General features: G+C 34.1%; 1 protein-coding gene across 12 annotated transcripts in view; it reads right to left on the bottom strand.

The window, feature by feature from the left end:
- Nucleotides 1-20,000, bottom strand: part of pemt (phosphatidylethanolamine N-methyltransferase) — a 126,094-nt gene that overhangs the window by 51,020 nt on the left and 55,074 nt on the right. For all 12 annotated transcript variants that reach the window (XR_012387504.1, XR_012387505.1, XR_012387502.1 and 9 more), the window contains 1 exon segment: nt 1,635-1,750. Coding sequence is in view for 7 of the 12 variants with exons in the window: in XM_073917467.1 (XP_073773568.1) it covers nt 1,635-1,750 (116 nt within the window). In the remaining 5 variants the exon portion in view is untranslated.

Raw genomic sequence — 20,000 nt, 5'->3', positions numbered from 1 at the left:
AAAATGAGCAACACTAAAAACACAGATTCTTAATAAAGATCTGGATAATTCCACACACACACACACACACACTCTTTGAAGGGCTCTGGTAATGCAACATCAGTTGTTTGGACAGAAGTGGGTGTAATATAGTAGGAATGGACAATACTGAGAACATATGAGATATTATTGTTAATTAATATATATTGTTAGTGTAATGTGTTGCAATAATGATATTTTACGAGATTATTATTATTGTTTTATGATATTATTATTATTTTGGACCAGACACTTTCTTACAACCACTCCAAATCTCTTGAAATTAATTAAATTAAATTAAATTAAATTAAATTAAATTAAATTAAATTAAATTAAATTAAATTAAATTAAATTAAATTAATTAAAATTAAATAAAAAAGCTGGCATCAGGAATAAAAAACAAAAAATAAAATAAGTTTTAGTTAAATAAAATCCAAATTAAATAAAATGAAATATGTAAAAGAGGTGGCATCAAGAATAAAATTAAATTGCAACAAAATTAAATTAAGATAAATTAAATTAAATTAAAAAGCTGACATCAGTGATAAAAAAAATCAATTAATAAATGAACAAAATGGAAATAAAATAAGTTTTAGTTAAATAAATGCAAATTAAATAAAATTAAATATGTAAAAGAGGTGGCATTAAGGATAAAATTAAATAAAAACACAATTAAATTAAATTAAATTAAATTAAATTAAATTAAAAAGCTGGAATCAGGGATAAAAAAAACTAGAAAAAAAGTAATAAATGAACAAAATGAAAATAAAATAAGTTTTAGGTAAATAAAATGCTAATTAAAATAAATGAACTAAGCTGACATCAGGGATAAAAAAAACTCAATTAATAAATTAACATAATTCAAATAAAATGAACTTTAATTAAATAAATGCAAATAAAATTAAGTTAAATCTGTAAAAGAGGGGATAAAATGAAATAAACACAGTTTAATAAATGAACAAAATGCAAATAAAATAAATGAAAATGATTAAAAAAAGGACGCATTAGGGATAAAATAGAATAATAACACAAATAATAAATTTAAAAAATTGCAAAAAAAAAACATTAAAAGTATCAAATTAAAGTAAAAAAACGTAGATGAAAATATAAATTATAAAAATAAAATGATTAAAAACACAGTAAATATAATGCATTATAAAAGATAGTAAAGCCCTCTTCTGATTGATTAGATTTGAATAAACAACCTATGCATGCGGCAAACAAATAAACTACACATACAATTCATCTAATTGACTATACTTTATATTACTATACGGTCAAAAACAGTCACTCACACTCACAACGCACACATATTCAAACACACACATACATTCAAACACACACAGAGTCACATGCGACATCGCTGACAGCAGCAGCAGCTCGGATACGAGAGCGTCATGGCAACAGTGAGATGAAAGAAGCGCTGAATGTGCTGCTGGTCAGATGAACACGTCACACAGATGTCACTGTATTATTATGGATGAAGCCAATATAGCAGAGCAGAGTAAACACTGAACCTGCGCTCTTATGCAGGATTGGATAAAATGGGTCAGTTGACCAATGGACAGCATTATCTGGAGAATTGCTGACATAAGAGCAGTGGTAGATGATGTTACCTGTGGCTCCGGTAAACATTGAGCAGCAGGATTAGGACGGCCAGCGAATAACAGGCCACATATGGCCCACCAAACAGACGGGTCAGACCACGAGTCCTGTGCTCCCATCGGGCAACCTGAAAAAAAACCACCAACAAATTACTGGAGGACAATTAAAACAAGTCTCTTATGTTAAGCTCAAACACAAGACATCAAATTATGAAGTCAAAAATGACCCGTGTGCACCATTTTAACAGCAGAAAAAAGGCCTAAACAATGTTTTTTCTAACAACTATAAGGTATTTTATTCAACAATACACCATTAGTTGCTCATTAATATTCACGACAGATCCAAATAGGGTCAATTATGGACCTTCTTATTGTTGGGGGTATTTCTATAGTAAAGTACTTGAATTAATATGTTGTGGTGATTCCACAGTTGCTATGGTAACAAGGCAACTAAAACAATATAAAGAAATGACCCAACACTGTTTTTTTCAACAACTATAAGGTATTTTTATTCAACAACACACCATTAATTGCTCATTAATATTCACGACAGATCCAAATAGAGTCAATTATGGACTTTCTGATTGTTGGGGGTATTTCTAAATGACTAAAAATTATTAAATACTGTATTTTCCACAACGGTAGGGTATTTTATACAACAATACACTATTGATGGCTCATTAATATTCATGAACGATCCAAATATGGCCAATTATGGACTTTTTAATTGTAGCACTATTTCTATAGTACAGTACTTGATTTATTCTGTCGTGGTGATTCTACAGTTGCTATGGAAACAGAGCAACTACAATAATATAAAGAAATGACCCAACACAGTTTTTTCAACAACTATAAGGTATTTCTATTCAACAACACACCATTAATTGCTCATTAATATTCACGACAGATCCAAATAGGGTCAATTATGGACCTTCTTATTGTTGGGGGTATTTCTATAGTAAAGTACTTGATTTAATATGTTGTGGTGATTCCACAGTTGCTATGGTAACAAAGCAACTAAAACAATATAAAGAAATGACCCAACACTGTTTTTTTCAACAACTATAAGGTATTTTTATTCAACAACACACCATTAATTGCTCATTAATATTCACGACAGATCCAAATAGAGTCAATTATGGACTTTCTAATTGTTGGGGGTATTTCTAAATGACTAAAAATTATTAAATACTGTATTTTCCACAACGGTAGGGTATTTTATACAACAATACACTATTGATGGCTCATTAATATTCATGAACGATCCAAATATGGCCAATTATGGACTTTTTAATTGTAGCACTATTTCTATAGTACAGTACTTGATTTATTCTGTCGTGGTGATTCTACAGTTGCTATGGAAACACAGCAACTACAATAATATAAAGAAATGACCCAACACAGTTTTTTCAACAACTATAAGGTATTTCTATTCAACAACACACCATTAATTGCTCATTAATATTCACGACAGATCCAAATAGGGTCAATTATGGACCTTCTTATTGTTGGGGGTATTTCTATAGTAAAGTACTTGATTTAATATGTTGTGGTGATTCCACAGTTGCTATGGTAACAAAGCAACTAAAACAATATAAAGAAATGACCCAACACTGTTTTTTTCAACAACTATAAGGTATTTTTATTCAACAACACACCATTAATTGCTCATTAATATTCACGACAGATCCAAATAGAGTCAATTATGGACTTTCTAATTGTTGGGGGTATTTCTAAATGACTAAAAACTTCTAAATACTGTATTTTCCACAACGGTAGGGTATTTTATACAACAATACACTATTGATAGCTCATTAATATTCATGAACGATCCAAATATGGCCAATTATGGACCTTTTAATTGTAGCACTATTTCTATAGTACAGTACTTGATTTATTCTGTCGTGGTGATTCTACAGTTGCTATGGAAACACAGCAACTACAATAATATAAAGAAATGACCCAACACAGTTTTTTTTCAACAACTATAAGGTATTTTTATTCAACAACACACCATTAATTGCTCATTAATATTCACGACAGATCCAAATAGGGACAATTATGGACTTTCTGATTGTTGGGGGTATTTCTATAATAAATTACTTGATTGAAATATGTTGTGGTGATTCTACTGTTGCTATGGTAACACAGCAACTACAACAACATGAGGAAAAAATGACCCAATACTGTATTTTTCTACAACTATAGGGTATTTTGATATGACAATACACCATTATTAGCTCATAAACATTCATGACCAATCCAAATATGGTCAATTATGAACCATCTGATTGTTGGGGTATTTCTATAGTACAGCACTTAAAATAATCTGTTGTGTTGATTCTATAGTTGCTATGGAAACACATCGACTACAATATTATAAAGAAATGACTCAATACTCTCTTTTTCCACAATGATAAGGTATTTTGATACTACAATAAACCATTATTAGCTCATTAATTTTCATGACCGATCCAAATATGGTCAATTATGGACCTTCTGATTGTTGGATCTGAACTTACCTGAGCCATATACATCCTATGAAGATATCAAATAGCCATTTTAATTATTAAACTAATGCAGAATTTGGCACCTTTAACATATATACTCCAACGGGACATGCTCATCACAGATTTATACCTCATTATACCTGAAGTGACCTGTCCTCATATAGCCTGAGTTTTGTTTACAGTTCCTCCATGCATAATGCACAGCTGGTCATGATTGTGTTTCTTCATTGTCTCTGTCAGGGTTTGTTTATGATCTCTGCTCTGCTGTATAGATATATTCATAACCGTATCTCTATTGTGGGCGCTACTGGAAAGCGGCAGCTCTTATGTGAATTAACTCAAGCTAATTAAAGCGAGAGATTCCCAGTTCAGACCGGGTCGAGCTCCGCCATCACAGCAGATAAAGTGATTAATAGAAAAAAACTCAGTCTAACGAAGATGTTCTGAGAGCCAGATGGTGCTGATGTACGGGAAGCTTTAGCAATATTCGGAATCGTAAATCCTGCAGGTCATTCCGGGTGACGGAAGTTGCTAATTGGGGAAAAAATAAAGTTTTGACTAATGCAAGACCTCGGGTTTCACAAAATGAAACAAATGAAGCAGACAGTGGGATCAGATACATATTTAATTGATGTGATGCAAAAAGAAATAAAATTGTACAATAAATACAAGTGTGTTTGAACTGTGCTATAGTAAAGTATTTGAAATAATCTGTTGTGGTGAATCTACAATTGATATGGTAACACAACAACAATAGTGATTGATCTGTTATGGTGATTCTGCAGTTGCTATGGTAACACAACTATACTAATTAATCTGTTGTGGTGATTCTACAGCTGCTATGGCAACACAACACCTGTAGTAATTAATCTGTTGTGTTAATTCTACAGTTGCTATGGTAACACAACAACTATAGTAATTAATCTGTTGTGAGGATTCTACGGTTGTTATGGTAATACAACTATAGTAATTAGTCTGTTGTGATGATTCCACAGTTGCTATGGTAACGCAATTCTACTGATTAATCTGTTGTGGTGATTCTACGGTTGCTTTAGTAACACAACAACTATAGAAATGAATCTGTTTTGATGATTATACGGTTGTTATGGTAACACAACTGTAGTAATTAGTCTGTTGGGATGATTCTACAGTTGTTATGGTAACACAACTATAGTAATTGATCTGTAGTGGTGATTTTACAGTTGCCATGGCAACAACTATAGTAATTAATCTGTCGTAGTTATTCTACGGTTGCTATAATAACACAACTACAATGATATAAACAAAGGACCCAATACTGTAGTTTTCTGCAACTATGGGGTGTTTTTACTACAATACGATGTACTGTAGTAAAAAGTAAAATATTTTACAGCATTTATTATGGTTTATCAGTTCACTAAGGTTAATAATACTACAGTATGCATGATCAGATAAAGTCTGTGTTAGTAAATGCAGGACTATTGATGAAATACAGGCTTAACACTGTATGACAACGCTTCAGATGACTTTTCTACAGCCTACAGCTAATCTATCTGGCAGATTCTGAAGTGCATTACTGCTCTAAAGAAAAAAAAAGGTCTTAAATAAAACAAATACATTTATAGAGATGAAATATAAGTATATAATTTCACTCAACTGGGAAACGGAGGCCACATGTAAGGTTTGTGAGCACAATTAAGTGCACACAGCATGCCATATCATCTGATAATTGTAGGAAACAATTCCAAAAGGCAACAGACTGTGTAAAGCTTCAAAAAAAAAAAAAAAAAATCCATGTATATGCCAAGTTCAGTGGCTAATCAGCCGGAATCAGCTGACGTGAAGTGACAGCAACAAAGCGAGCCCTAGCTGTCACTCAAGTGGCAACGCCCTTAATTATGCAGACTTATTATAACTTAATATGGCAACCCTTCATAGACTTCTTACAATCAGTATCTGTATAAACGCGTATTTTCTTCCATTTTTATATATAAACTCTTATTTTACTTCTTGCTACAAAATTGTATTCTACTTCCACATTTTTTGTCTTTTCTGCTTGGTTTTGTATGTATATTCACACAAAAATATTTAAGCGTTTTTTTAAATTGTTGATTGAAATTGTATAATATATATATGCACAAAAAAAAAAAATATATATATATATATATATATATATATATATATATATATATATATATATATATATAACTTAATATGGAAACAGATGAGTTATAAACAAATTCACCTCCTCATGAGCTGTATGCACCAAACTCTGTCTTTGTACCAGGCTGTAAACACCTTTATCTGCTGTAAAGTCGGCCACTTCAACACTATATATATATAAACTCTTATTGTACTTATTGCTACAAAATTGTATTCTACTTCCACATTGTTTGTCTTTTCTGCTTTGTTTTGCATGTATATTCACACAAAAATATTTGAGCGTTTTGTATATTGTTGATTGAAATTGTATAATATATATATGCTCAAAAAAAAAAAAAAAAAAAAAAAAAAAAAAAAATATATATATATATATATATATATATATATTTATATAATAAATATATAACTTAATATGGAAACAGATGAGTTATAAACAAATTCACCTCCTCACGGTTGTCATGATGGTAATATTAGCTGTAACCTATAATATTATATGATGGTAATATTAGCTGCACTAACCTCTGTCTTTGTACCAGGCTGTAAACACCTTTATCTGCTGTAAAGTCGGCCACTTCAACACTGGGGTCAATAGAAATCTGCTCTATTATGGAGGCAGGACTAGCAGAATTTCCATTAATTGCAGTTTCAGTTACTTCCGTATGAGCTTCACGAGGGAGAGCGGGAGGTTGCCGCTTGGTCCAAATGCATGCTTGCTTGCTGTGTACTCAGAAACACACCAAACTCAACAAAGCCGATATCATTTATCCCATATTTATTTTGACCTGGCTTTTACTCAGACTACATGAGCGATTTATGATGCAACGTCTGTGAAATCGACTTATTTCCTCGATTTATAACCGTGAACTAGTAACAGGACCTGACTCTCCTGGAACAATCATTCTGTCCCAACAATTAAAGTGGTCATTTTGGCACATTAGCACACAGAGAGAGTTGCACAACTCGTCGATTTCATAATCTCAATCAAGGCTTTGCAAGACGAGCGTACATTAGTGCACTAAATGATTTGATTGCTAATTGTGACGAGCTGGTGGACGCTAATACGCCTGTTAAATGAACTGAACTGAATGTCCTGTATATGGAAATCAAAGCCAGTGGAGAGGAGCATATGAGTGATGATGATAAAGTATTATTAGCATTCAATTTGAATAGAGGAGAGGAATCCAATGTGTGTGTGTGTGTGTGAGCACGCGCATGTATGTCAGTGTGTGCTTGCAATTGTGTATGTACAAGAGTGTGTGTATGTGTGTGATTGTGTCCGTTTATGGGTTTGGAGAATGTGTGTGTGCACGCATTTGAGTATGGGCATGTGTGTTTGTGTGTGTCAGTCTGTTTATGGGTTTACATGTTTGTGCATATGTTTCTGTGTGTGTGCATGTGTGTATGTTTGACATTGTGTGAGTGTGGTTGTGCGTGTGTGCTTATTCATGTGTGTGTGTTCAGTGTATGACTGTGTGTGTGTGTGTGTGCACTTGTTTATGTGTGCCTGTATATGTGTGTGTGCATGCGTGCGTGTATTTGTGTATGTGGATGTGTGTGTGCGCATCTGTACATGTGTTTATGTGTCAAGTAAAGTATGTGTGTGTTTGTTTAAGTGTGTGTGCCTGTGTGTGTATGTGTGTGTGTGCGCGCTTCTCTGCACGTGCATTTGTGTGTGTGCATCTGTACATGTGTGTTTGTGTCAAGTATGTGTGTGTGTGTTCGAGTGTGTGTTTCTGTCCATGTATGACAGTGTGAGTCTGTGTGTGTGCATTTGTTGATGTGTGCCTGTGCGTGTGCACGTGCATTTGTGTATGTGCATCTGTGTGTGTTTATGTGTGAAGTGTGTGTTTGTTCAAGTGTGTGTGTGTGAGTGTCCAAGTATGACTGAGTTTGAATCTGTGTGTGTGTGCGCGCATTTGTTTATGTGTGCCTGTGTGTGTGTGTGTGTGTGTGTGTGTGTTTGCACGTGTATTTGTGTATGCGTGCATCTGTGTGTGTTTATGTGTGAAGTGTGTGTTTGTGTGTGTCTGTGTTTGTTTATGTGTGTGTGTGTCCAAGTATGACTGAGTGTGAATCTGTGTGTGTGTGTGTGTGTGTGTGTGTGCGCATTTGTTTATGTGTGCCTGTGTGTGTGTGTGTGTGTGTGTGTGTGCACATCCATTTGTGTATGTGTGCATCTGTGTGTTAATGTGTGAAGTGTGTGTTTGTTCAAGTGTGTGTGTGTGTGTGTGTCTGTGTTTGTTTATGTGTGTGTGTGTCCAAGTATGACTGAGTGTGAATCTGTGTGTGTGTGTGTGTGCGCATTTGTTTATGTGTGCCTGTGTGTGTGTGTGTGTGTGTGCACATGCATTTGTGTATGTGTGCATCTGTGTGTGTTTATGTGTGAAGTGTGTGTTTGTTTAAGTGTGTGTGTGTGTGTGTGTCTGTGTTTGTTTATGTGTGTGTGTGTCCAAGTATGACTGAGTGTGAATCTGTGTGTGTCTGTGTGTTTGTGTGTGTGTGTGTGCATTTGTTTATGTGTGCCTGTGTATGTGTGCATCTGTACATGCGTGTTTTTGGGTCAAGCATGTGTGTGCGTGTGTGTGTGTTTGTTCAAGTGTGTGTGTAAGTGTGTCCATGTATGACAGTGTGTGAATCTGTGTGCGAGTGTGCATTTGTTTATGTGTGTGCGCATATGTGCATCTGTGATTGTGTGTAAAGTGTGTGTGTCTCTAAATGTTCATGTGTGTTGTGCAAATATGTGTTTGATGGTCTGTGTGTATGTGTGTGTGAGAGTGTGTGTGTGTGTGTGTGTCTGTATGTGAATGAGTGTACATCTGTGTATGTGCATGTGTGTGTGTTCTGAGTCCAGTCCTCATTAGTAGTGTGTTTATGCACGTCAGCGCTCAAACAGAACAGAACATCCAGACGCACAAATGAAGCTGGACGGCGCCGAGCTGATGATGATGATGATGAAGGAGAAGAAGATAATGAAGATGAATACTTTTGACAGAATACACATCAATTACAGGACTTTCTGTCTATTTTAAATGATGGTCAGCTTACACCTCACAGCATGAAGGTCTCTGGTTCGAGTCCCGGCTGGGTCAGTTGACATTTCTGTGTGCAGTTTGCATGTTCTCCCTGTGTTGGCGTGGGTTTCCTCTGGGTGCTCCGGTTTCCCCCACAGTCCAAACACATGCGCTATAGGGGAACTGATCAACTAAACTGGCCGTAGTGTATGTGTGTGTGTGTGTGTGTGTGTGTGTGTGTGTGTGTGTGTGTGTGAGAATGAGTGTGTATGGGTGTTTCCCAGTACTGGGTTGCAGCTGGAAGGGCATCCGCTGCTTAAAACATAAACTGGAATAGTTGGCGGTTCATTCCACTGAGACTAAGCCAAGGGAACTGAATGAATGATTATAAAGAAGTGAAATGATTGACTGTGAAATATTTACCCAATTTTAAGCTGAAGTATTGTATTGGTTATGCTGCTATACTAAGTACAAAAATAATAATAATAAAATAAATAATAACAACAACAACAAAAAAAATTATAAATAATAATAATAAAATAAATAATAATAGCATTAAAATAAATAATAATAATAAACTAATAATAATAATAATAATAATAATAATAATAAATAATAATCCAAAATAATAATAATGATAATAAATAACAATAAAAACTATAATAATACTAACAATAATAATAAATAATAATAATGATAATTAAATAATAACAATAATTAAATAATAAATAATAAAAAATTATAAATAATTACAATACATGAACATAACAATAAATAATAATAATAATAATGATTAATAATAATAATAATAATAAATAATAATAATAATAAATGATAATAATAAAATAAATAATAATAAATAATAATAATACAAAACAATAATAATAATAAATAATAATGAAATTAATAATAATAAATAAAATAATAAAAATAATAATAATACTAACAATAATAATAATAATGATAATTAAAGAATAACAATAATTAAATAATAATAATAATAATGATAATAATAATATAATAAATGATAATAATAATAATAATAATAAATAATTACAATACATAAAAAATAACAATAAATAATAATAATGATGATAAATAATAATAATAATATTAATAAAAATAAAATAAATAATAATCAATAATCATAATAATTTAAATTAATAATAATAATTTAAATAAAATAATTAGAAGAAACAATATACTGTACCTCAATAAGTGTGGGATCATTCAGAGAAAGCAGACATGGCAGTTAATTAGTTCACCTTCTGCTAATTATGTGCAAGTTTTCTTCAGGGTTAATTAGCGAGAGTGACTGATTTAAATGTGTGATTGACGTCGCAGTGACTTACGCATGCAGGACTCCATATGATTCTGAAGTCTGACTGCAGAAACACACAAGATACTGTAAATCTGACATGCATATGCAAGTCTTAAATAACGAAAAGCGAAATCAGTAATAAATGTACATGTTAGTAATTTTTAAGGATACATTCATAATAAAGTGTGCATTTTAATGACTAATTCATTATTAACCAATTAATTAGAGCAGTTGGACAGGTGTACCTAATAAAGTGGCCAGTGAGTGTACTGATTATTGTGAGGTTTAGAAACAACATGATCAGATAAGCTTGTACATTTGAAATCTATTTGGCGTATAAGTATCGAGTACTATTGCAGAAATCTGGTTCATTTATGAATAACAGACAAACATGCATTACATAACATGCATTGATTTAAATGCATGCACAATTGATATGCAATTCAAATGCATACACCTTAAATTGAGCTAGTCATTTCAGGAAAGATCACAGAGCCTACAGGCATCTATTGTCGACGCCTGAGATGGAAAAAAAAAATTAAAAGATCATAAACATAAACACACTTTCAGCGAAAGGTGAAGCGTCGCATACAGTGACATTTTGACACCTTCTCATGAACTCAATCCTCAAGTGACGCACGGAACATCCAGCCAGCGCTCTGTAATTACGCTAAAAATATCTGTAATTAAAGTCTGCTTATGATGACTCATGGCTACAGTTTCCACTCAAAGCAACGAAGATGCACAAGTCTATTAAAGACGCTTTGTTAATTAAATCCTTCTGCGGCTTCAGGGAACCACAGGCCAGAAATTTAAAACGATCCAATTAAGACGGACTAAAAACAGCAATCGAATAGCAGCAGCTGATTCGTTCTGTAGCTGACACAAAAAAAAAAAACATTCATTTGCCTAAAAATGTCTTTGTAATAATGACAAAACTTTTTCATGAGAAACATGGTGCAAACACAGCAGAAAAGATGCTCAGTAGAACTTACTCTGCCCGACTGATCAAATGATCATACTCTACTCTGATTGGTCAGATGACCCTATAGTGATCTACATGGTCAGATGACCTTTCTGTGCTCTGATTGGTCAGATGATAGAACTCTGCTCTCATTGGTCAGATGACCCTACTCTGCTCTGATTGAACAGATGGCCACACTCTGCTCTGATTGGTCAAATAATCGTACTCTGCCCTGATTGGTCAAATAATCGTACTCTGCTCTGATTGGTCAAATTATCATACTCTGCTCTGACTGGTCGAATAATCCTACTCTGCTCTGATTGGTCAGGCGACCCTACTGTGCTTTGATTGGTCAGATGATCTTACTCTGTTCTGATTTGTCAGAAGACCCTACACTACCCTGATTGGTCGAATAATCCTACTCTGCTCTGATTGGTCAGGTGACCCTACTGTGATTTGATTGGTCAGATGATCTTACTCTGTTCTCATTTGTCAGAAGACCCTACACTACCCTGATTGGTCGAACAATCCTACTCTGTACTGATTGGCCAAATAAACATACTCTACTCTGATTGGTCAGATGCCTCTACTGTGCTTTGATTGGTCAGATTATCTTACTCTGCTCTCTGCTCTGATTGGCCAGATGATCTTACTCTGTTCTCACTTGTCAGATGACCCTACACTACCCTGATTGGTCAAATCATCCTACTCTGCTCAGATTGGTCAGATGACCTGACTCTGCCCTGATTGGTCAAATGAACATACTCTGCCCTGATTGGCCAAATAAACATACTCTATTCTGGTTGGTCAAATGCCTCTACTGTGCTTTGATTGATCATATTATCTTACTCTGCTCTCTGCTCTGATTGGCAAGATGAATTTACTCTGCTCTGATTGGTCAGATAATCTTACTCTGCCCTGATTGGCCACAAAATCCAACTCGCTTGGTCAGATGACCCTATTGTGTTATTGATTGGTCAGATAATAGTGCTCTGATTGATCAAATGATCACACTCTGCTCTGATTGGTCAGATGACCCTATTGTGATCTAATTGGTCAGATGACCCTTCTGCGCTTTGATTGGTCAGATGATAGTGCTCTAGTTGAACTTACTCAGCTCTGATTGGTCAAACCATCTCACTCTCCTCGCATTGGTCAGATGGCCCTACACTGCCCTGATTCGCCAAATCATCCTACTCTGCTCTGATTGGTCAGATGACCCTATTGTAATCTAGATGGTCAGATGCCCCTACAGTGCTTTGATTGGTCAGATGATCTTACACTGCTCTCTGCTCTGATTGGTGACATGATAGTGTTCTGATTGGCCAGATGAACTAACTCTCCTCTCATTGGTCAGACGATCTTTGGTAAGGTGACCCTACTTTGCTCTGATTGGACATATGATAGTGCTCTGATCTGGTCAGATGACCCTTCTCTGCTCAGATTTGAACATATCACAGTGCTCTGATTGGTTAGATGACCCTACTGTGCTCTGATTGATCAATTACTCATACTCTGCTCTGATTGGTCAGATGACCCTATGGTGATCTAATTGGTTAGATGATCCTTCTGTGCTTTAATTGGCCAGCACAATTACCGATGAAGGTTTAATCAAATAATGCAGTCATGATGAGCACAATTAAAAACATTCAAAACTCATACTGATCCCATACGACTGGTCAGTAGCGTCATGGCTTTACTCTTTCCTTTATGCGATCGTAAAAACTGCTATATTTGTGCGAGTGTCCACTGTACAGCCGCCATCTCCTGTATTTGTTCTCTTCTTTTATAATCCACTCCTCAACAATCTCTCCATTTCTCCCTCATGTTCCTCTCCTCCGCTGTCCTGTGCTCTGAAGTGCTCATTCATTCATTCAGACTGCTTTATGTCCAGTGTAGATGCGTCTGGAAGAAACCTCTCCGTCTCCAGAGCTCTATTATAACTCTTACATAACATAATCCTGCTCTCTAATTGAACACACAGCGTCTGCATCCGTCTTTCCTTCTAGATATTTCCATCAAAGGCGTCTTTGAAGCCTTCAGCGGACACTTTAATAACGATCCTGGAAATATCATACAAAACCTACTGAATATTGAACATTGAAGCCATGCGATTGGCTGATGGCAGATGGCCACTTTATTAGGTCCATCTGCTCAATAATGCAAATTTCTAATCAGCCAATCACATGGCAGCAGCTCAATGCATTTAGGCATGTAGACATGGTCAAGACGATTTTATTATTTATTTTTTTATTTTAACAATTAAACTCTTTCAATTAAATAAATAAAGTCAACAAAAATTGCCAGCAAGTTACTGTAAATTTTACATTAAAGGCTTTTCAGCATCTTGCACAAATATCTAGTGCAGGGGTGCCCAAACTTTTATAGTGGGCCGAAAGTAAATGTTTGCCATGGGAAATTTCCTAATTTGGGCAGCTCGGTGGCGCAGTGGGTAGCACAATCGCCTTGCAGCAAAAAGGTCGCTGGTTCAAGCCCCAGCTGGGTCAGTTGGCGTTTCTGTGTGGAGTTTGCATGTTCTCCCCGTATTTGCATAAGTGTGTATGTGTGTGAGTGAGTGTGTGTGTATGGATGTTTCCAAGTGATTGGTTGCAGCTGGAAGGGCATCCGCTGCGTAAAATATATGCTGGATAAGTTGGTGGTTCATTCCACTGTGGTAAACTCAGATTAATAAAGGGAGTAAGCCAAAAAAAAAATGAATTAAATTAATATTGATTAATCATTCATTCATTTTCTTTTTGGCTATAAATAATAATGAAACAAAACAATAATAATAATAACAAATAAGGAAATTAATAATAATAAATAATAATAAAAATAAAAATAATAATACTAACAATAATAATAATAATGATAATTAAAGAATAACAATAATTAAATAATAATAATAATAATGATAATAATAATATAATAAATGATAATAATAATAATCATGATAAATAATAATAATAATAAAAAATAATAATAAATAATTATAATAATTTAATAATCTCTTTCAATTAAATAAATAAAGTCAACAAAAATTGCCAGCAAGTTACTGTAAATTTTACATTAAAGGCTTTTCAGCATCTTGCCCAAATATCTAGTGCAGGGGTGCCCAAACTTTTATAGTGGGCCGAAAGTAAATGTTTGCCATGGGAAATTTCCTAATTTGGGCAGCTCGGTGGCGCAGTGGGTAGCACAATCGCCTTGCAGCAAAAAGGTCGCTGGTTCAAGCCCCAGCTGGGTCAGTTAGCGTTTCTGTGTGGAGTTTGCATGTTCTCCCCGTATTTGCATAAGTGTGTATGTGTGTGAGTGAGTGTGTGTGTATGGATGTTTCCAAGTGATTGGTTGCAGCTGGAAGGGCATCCGCTGTGTAAAATATATGCTGGATAAGTTGGTGGTTCATTCCACTGTGGTAAACTCAGATTAATAAAGGGAGTAAGCCAAAAAAAAATGAATGAATGAATTAAATTAATATTGATTAATCATTCATTCATTTTCTTTTTGGCTATAAATAATAATGAAACAAAACAATAATATTAATAAATAATAAGGAAATTAATAATAATAAATAATAATAAAAATAAAAATAATAATACTAACAATAATAATAATAATGATAATTAAAGAATAACAATAATTAAATGATAATAATAATATAATAAATGATAATAATAATAATCATGATAAATAATAATAATAATAATAAAAATAATAATAAATAATTATAATAATTTAATAATCTCTTTCAATTAAATAAATAAAGTCAACAAAAGTTGCCAGCAAGTTACTGTAAATTTTACATTAAAGGCTTTTCAGCATCTTGCACAAATATCTAGTGCAGGGGTGCCCAAACTTTTATAGTGGGCCGAAAGTAAATGTTTGCCATGGGAAATTTCCTAATTTGGGCAGCTCGGTGGCGCAGTGGGTAGCACAATCGCCTTGCAGCAAAAAGGTCGCTGGTTCAAGCCCCAGCTGGGTCAGTTAGCGTTTCTGTGTGGAGTTTGCATGTTTGCATTAATCATTCATTCATTTTCTTTTTGGCTTAGTCCCTTTATTAATCCGGGGTCGCCACAGCGGAATGAACCGCCAACTTATCCAGCAAGTTTTTACGCAGCGGATGCCCTTCCAGCAGCAACCCATCTCTGGGAAACATCCACACACACAACGAACAATTTAGCCTACCCAATTCAGCTGTACCGCATGTTTTTGGACTGTGGGGGAAACTGGAGCACCCGGAGGAAACCTACGCGAACGCAGGGAGAACATGCAAACTCCACACAGAAACGCCAACTGAGCCAAGGCTATTTATTTATAAAAATAAATAAATAAATACAGGCAGGCTAATATATCTCTATTCAATTGTATATACATGTCAGATGACAAAAAAAATGAATAAACAAAGATGCTGGTTTTCTGACCCACATTTCGTCTGGGCTCTGAGAGCTTCATGAATCATGTGCTTGTCATTATGAGTGTGATAATGCTGCAACTGGAGCACTGTGTGTCATATGGATCACTGGGAGACTGAAACCACTGATAAACGTTGCATAAAAACCCAGCAGGATGACCCGAAAAACCCCAAACATCACACGGGCAGGGCAGAGCAGGTCAACAGAAACACACCCCACGGCTTCATCACACAACCAAGAAGAAAATGAGCTCATGACGTCTGAAAACACACACACTGGGGGAAACACAGACATATGAAGAACAAACTTCTGAAAGGCTGATCTTACAGGATAACTCTGAACTTACACAAATAGAAACGTGATAACTGAGCACAAACTGCACACCTGAAGTCAGATTTATTATAGCCCTCATGAATATTTTCCCCCAATTTTTTGTTTAACGCAGAGAAGACTTTTGTTTAACACATTTCTAAACATAATAGTGTTAATTACTCATCTCTGATGACAGCACACAATATTAGACTGGATATTAGACTAGTGTTCAGCTTAAAGTGACATGTAAAGGCTTCACTAGGGTAATTAGGGTAAAGTTAGGGTAATTAGGCAAGTCATTGTATAACAGTGGTTTGTTCTGGAGACAATCCAACACTAATATTGCTGAAGGGGCGAATAATATTGACCATAAAATTGGTTTAAAACAATTAAGAACTGCTTTTATTCAAGCTGAAATAAAACAAATGAGACTTTCTCCAGAAGAACAAATATTAGAGGGAATACTGTGAGAAATTTTTAATTTTGGGTAAACAAAGTTTCAGTGCAGGGTTTCTGATTATGTGATCTTATGTGCTGATTTTCCCGCAGTGAGGAACAGCTTATTTTACATTGTGTGTGTGTGTGTGTGTGTGTAAAGTGGATCGAGACGTCCTCTACTTCAGCCTGACCTTTACATTCACACTGAGCTTAACACTTATTCTGCACACACACATACACACACACTTACACATTAACACACAGTACAGACACACACACATACACATAAATACAACACACACCTAGTACAGTACAGAGACACACACACACACACAAATACAGCACACATGCATGAAAAATACAAAATACAAGCGCAAACACATGCACAAATACAGACACACTTACATACAGAGACAGAAACACATGCACACACACCAATAGTGGATAGTGTATATTATTATTATTATTACTATTTATTGGAGTCATTGCTTATTATTGTTAATCATTATGTATTATAGTTTATTTTTATTATTATTATTACTATAATTGTTTATCATTGTTATTTTTATTATTGTTTTTGTTCATTAGGTCATTGTTTATAATTATAATTATCATTGTTTTATTATTTCTATTAATATTAATGTTGTCATCATTTATTATTGCCATAGTTTATTATTACTTTTATTATTAATAAAATTAATAATTTAATCATGCATTACAGTCTTTGCTTATTTTATTATTATTATTATTAATGTCATTATGTATTATTGTTATTGTTTATTATTATAATTATTTATTGCTATTATCATCATTTATTATTATACATTATTACTAAAAAAAATTATTATTATCATTATGTAATATTATAATTATTTTTATTAATATTATTATTATTAATGCTGCTGTTGTTGACATTAGGTTGTTTATTATTATTATTATTATTATTATTATGCTTAATTATTTGTATTAATATTTTTCTTGTCAATCTATTATTGCCATATGTATTATTATTATTATTATCATTATTATTATTATTGCCATTATGTATAATTTCCATAGTTTATTATTATTATTATTATTGTTATTATTGTTGTTGTTGTTATTTTTATCATGTATTATTGTTACTGTTTATTATTCTTATTGTTCCTATTATTGTTGTTATATAATTTCTATTAATATTGTTGTCATTATTATTTATTGCCATAGTTTTATTATTATTATTATTATTATTATTATTATTGCCTTTATATATAATTGATGCAGTTTTATTATTATTATTATTATTATTATTGTTAATATTATCATCATCATCCTCATCATCATCAATTAATATAGTACTTTTAAATTTTCATGAAATCTTTAAAAAGTCAAAAAGTCCTTTTGGGACGCTATAAAAACAACAAAACCGAACAGAAACATAAATGCAGCAGAGTTTAGCGCTGACCTCAGATGAATGAATTTAATGAAGAGCCGCTCACTGCCTTACAGCAGCAAAAAAAAAAAGAAAAAATGAAGAGAAAAGAAAAATAAACGAGGGCTCGGCTCAGAAAATGTGAATAAATGAAAGATCTGTGTGTGTCTGTGATTCCAGGAACAGCTGGCCATGACTGCTAATGTGGATATTATCACTATATCACTTACCCTTTACTCAGAATACAGCAATCAAGAGTTCAGGACAACTGATGAGGGTCAGCGAGTACATTTAACATTCCAGTATCATCATTTCATACAGATATGTGCTGATTATGCTGAATAATTCAAAGATATCATGAACAATTTATGCATTAGGTCTCTGGTTCGAGTCCCAGCAGGGTCAGTTGGTGTTTCAGTGTGGAGTTTGCATGTTCTCCCCATGTTGGTGTGGGTTTCCCCCACACCCCAAACACATGCACTATAGGGGAATTGATCAACTAAATCGGCCGTAGTATATGAGTGTGTGTGTTTCCCAGTATTGGGTTACAGCTGGAGGGGTATCCGTTGTGTAAAACATATGCTGGAATAACTGGTGGTTCATTCCCCTGTGGTGAACCCTCATGTATAAAAGGACTAAGCAAAAGGAAAATTAATGAATTAATAATAATTAATAAAGAAACTGTGGACAGTAATTAAATATTCAATCTGTTTTTCAACATTTACGTAATGCTGCCACAAAGATACTGACATGAGAACTGCTGATAGAGAAACATTAAGAAATACAGACATCTAAGGTACAAAAGATTAATTTGCATGATCATGAAACATAATACGCATCGACCAATTATTCCAAATGCACTCAACAAAATAAAAAAACCTGCTTCTAATTTATTTTTGTCATCTCAGACGGTGTGAAGCAGCTCTACGCGGCCTGTTTACCACTGCGAGTCTTTCACACATTCCCTCTAAAATAGCAGTGCGTCTGTTTTATCTGCAGTGATTCCTTTAAAAGCCACTCTAATGTTTGCTTGAGAGCATATCAAGGCCGCAAATGAAAAAAAAAGGGTGAAATGTCTTTAAAAGGACTCTAAATGTGGACTTCTAATGCAGTGTGAATGAGGGAAAGTGCTGAGAAGAAAAAAATAAGCATAAAGACAAGCAGAGAGATGTATGCTGTGGATAAAAGCTGTCTGGTAAACACAGAGCCACTGAAAGCGCAGTGTTTAAATGAGAGAGTGTGTGTGTGTGTGTGTGTTGTGTATAAATGCATCTGGATAAAAACTGACAAAAAGCACCATTTGCATGACAAAACACACATCTCTGCTGGATTCTCAACACTCAACGCCTAACATGCAACAGAGCTGTCTTCATTCTGAGACTTCTAAGGGCTCGTTCACACTGATATTTCGAAAAATGTTGGAAACCTGTAACCATTGACTTCCATTGTAGTTGTTTTTCAAATGCAAGTCAATGGTTACACCCAGAACGTCCTTTGCTCACCCTCTATCTGCTGCAAACCTGTTTGACTTTCTTTCTTAGAAGATATTTCAAAAAATGTTGTAAACCTCTAATTATTGACTTGCACTGTATTTATTTTTCCTAAGTCAATGGCTACAGCCAAACCTTCATTTACTCACTCTTCATTTGTTCCAACTTTCCATCTTTCTTTCTTTCTTTCTTTCCTTCCAGGAAGATATTTCGGAAAATGTTGGAAACCTGTAACCATTGACTTCCATTGTAGTTGTTTTTACTTTGCAAGTCAATGGTTACAGCCAAAACATCATTTACTGACCCTACATTTGTTCCTAACCTGTTTGATTTTCTTTTTCTTTCTTTCTTTCTTTCTTTCTTTCTT

The sequence above is a fragment of the Danio rerio genome, chromosome 12 (genome assembly GCF_049306965.1).
Source record: "Danio rerio strain Tuebingen ecotype United States chromosome 12, GRCz12tu, whole genome shotgun sequence".
Taxonomy (NCBI): Eukaryota; Metazoa; Chordata; class Actinopteri; order Cypriniformes; family Danionidae; genus Danio; species Danio rerio.
Note: the sequence above shows the minus strand (reverse complement) of the source record. Positions and strands in the feature narration are given on the sequence as shown.